The sequence below is a fragment of the Pygoscelis adeliae genome, unplaced genomic scaffold (genome assembly GCF_000699105.1).
Source record: "Pygoscelis adeliae isolate BGI_AS28 unplaced genomic scaffold, ASM69910v1 Scaffold61, whole genome shotgun sequence".
NCBI classification, from domain to species: domain Eukaryota; kingdom Metazoa; phylum Chordata; class Aves; order Sphenisciformes; family Spheniscidae; genus Pygoscelis; species Pygoscelis adeliae.
This window is the reverse complement of record NW_008824010.1, coordinates 1,528,803-1,530,357: the sequence shown is the minus strand read 5'-3', so window position 1 is coordinate 1,530,357 and position 1,555 is coordinate 1,528,803. Positions and strand designations below refer to the sequence as shown.

Here is a 1,555-nt window from a genome sequence, read left to right as displayed (position 1 = left end):
AGGAAAACAATGTATTTAAGAGGCAGTAATGTTGCTGCATTTTTCAAGTTGTATCACTTGCTGTGTATTTCTAAATGAGCCAGAAGATGGCCATCTTCAAACAACCTTAACATAAAAGCACCCTGACAGACCAAGTATTTGACCCGACAGGAAAAACATTTGTCGTAAAATAATTTTATTTGTTCTTGACATGTTTTTATAAAGATCAATCACATCAGAATGCATATCAATTAAATTATATGAGCAATAACACCCTTTTTTTTTTTTTTTTTTAATACTGTGGTTATTTAGTTGACCATTACTACTAATAAACTGAGCAAAGGGATGTTGCTATTCAATCACTGTATACTTTCTAAGGTACTTTCATGGTTCTCATTACCAGTATATTTTATAATCTTTGAAGGCACTTTGCATCTATCTTGAAGGCACTTGTAATCTTTTGTGCCTTTCTTCTACATTTATTATGCATCTCTCACGTAGAGAAACTGTAGGGTCCCCCATTTTACATGAAATAGATGCAAAATGGAGGTAAAGAGAAAGCGTGACTTATTCAAAGGGCTAGCTGCCTGGCTTGCTCTTCCTCAGTTGACTAAATATTTCTGAAGTGTAAGGGAGAACTCGTGCCCTGAAGAGTTGCATTTCTGTGTCTTTAAAATATAAATTACGAGGGAGCACAAACTTACCAGAGCTGTAGCTTGATTCGTCGGCCATCCAGAAGAATCGTTGTAGTCTTATAATCTATGCCTGTGGGGAAGACAGTCATGCAAATCTTAGAGCAGCTTGCAGATGTACAATATACAGACAGATAGTTACAGATTTCAAAGAAGCTGACCTTAAAAAAAGGTATTTGTCATTAGTACTCTGTGAAGTGCACATGGATAAGAACAACTTGTTCATATAAAGTTACAAAGACCTTTCATATTACTTAAGCTTGGTCCATTCAGAGCAGAAGTCTCAGGCTCCCTTCAGGTTGATAAATGACCTGTTTTATTCATTATCATGACAATATATATGCTTAAAGAGTTTTATCTCTTTCCAACAAAAGAAGGTAGAACTAGTTTTTTGCCTTTTCTCTCATACATACGTTGCAGACTAAATGCTATTCTCTTCCTCTATTCCCTAGCTTTTCTGCCTCTATTATTTCTTCCTTATCTCTGACTCATAGACAGCTCTTATATCAGATACACGTGTCCCCCTCTTACATAAAAGCAGCAGATGGTGCAAGAAGTGTTTTGCCTTTTGTCTTCCAGCCTTTCCCATTCCCATTGATAACAGCCTTCTCTGCCCACAAGACCTATGCAGTTAGTGTCCAGCAGAGCCCAGGCCTTGTGGTTGAGCTACAATATCTCTTTTAGATGAGCTGATAGTACTGCAGTGTTTACAGGAAGTATGTATTGTAAGTATGTATACACACTTATACATGTATACACACAAACATAACTTAGCTCACATCTTTATTGCACATTTTGTAGTCCTTGCAAACAACCTTCAGTGCCATACAATATTACCTTTTTACTGCTAACCTGACATGCCCCAAGAAGCAATCAAACTATGC

At 36.8% G+C, this 1,555-nt stretch overlaps 1 protein-coding gene across 1 annotated transcript in view; it reads right to left on the bottom strand.

Moving 5' to 3' along the window:
- The window catches only part of RAB40B (RAB40B, member RAS oncogene family), a 5,247-nt gene extending 4,484 nt beyond the window's left edge, over positions 1 to 763 (bottom strand). Inside the window, exon 1 of the mRNA XM_009326181.1 lies at positions 684 to 763. Coding sequence (XP_009324456.1) covers positions 684 to 763 — 80 coding nt within the window. The remainder of the gene's footprint in view (positions 1 to 683) is intronic.
- Positions 764 to 1,555: the final 792 nt, after the last annotated feature.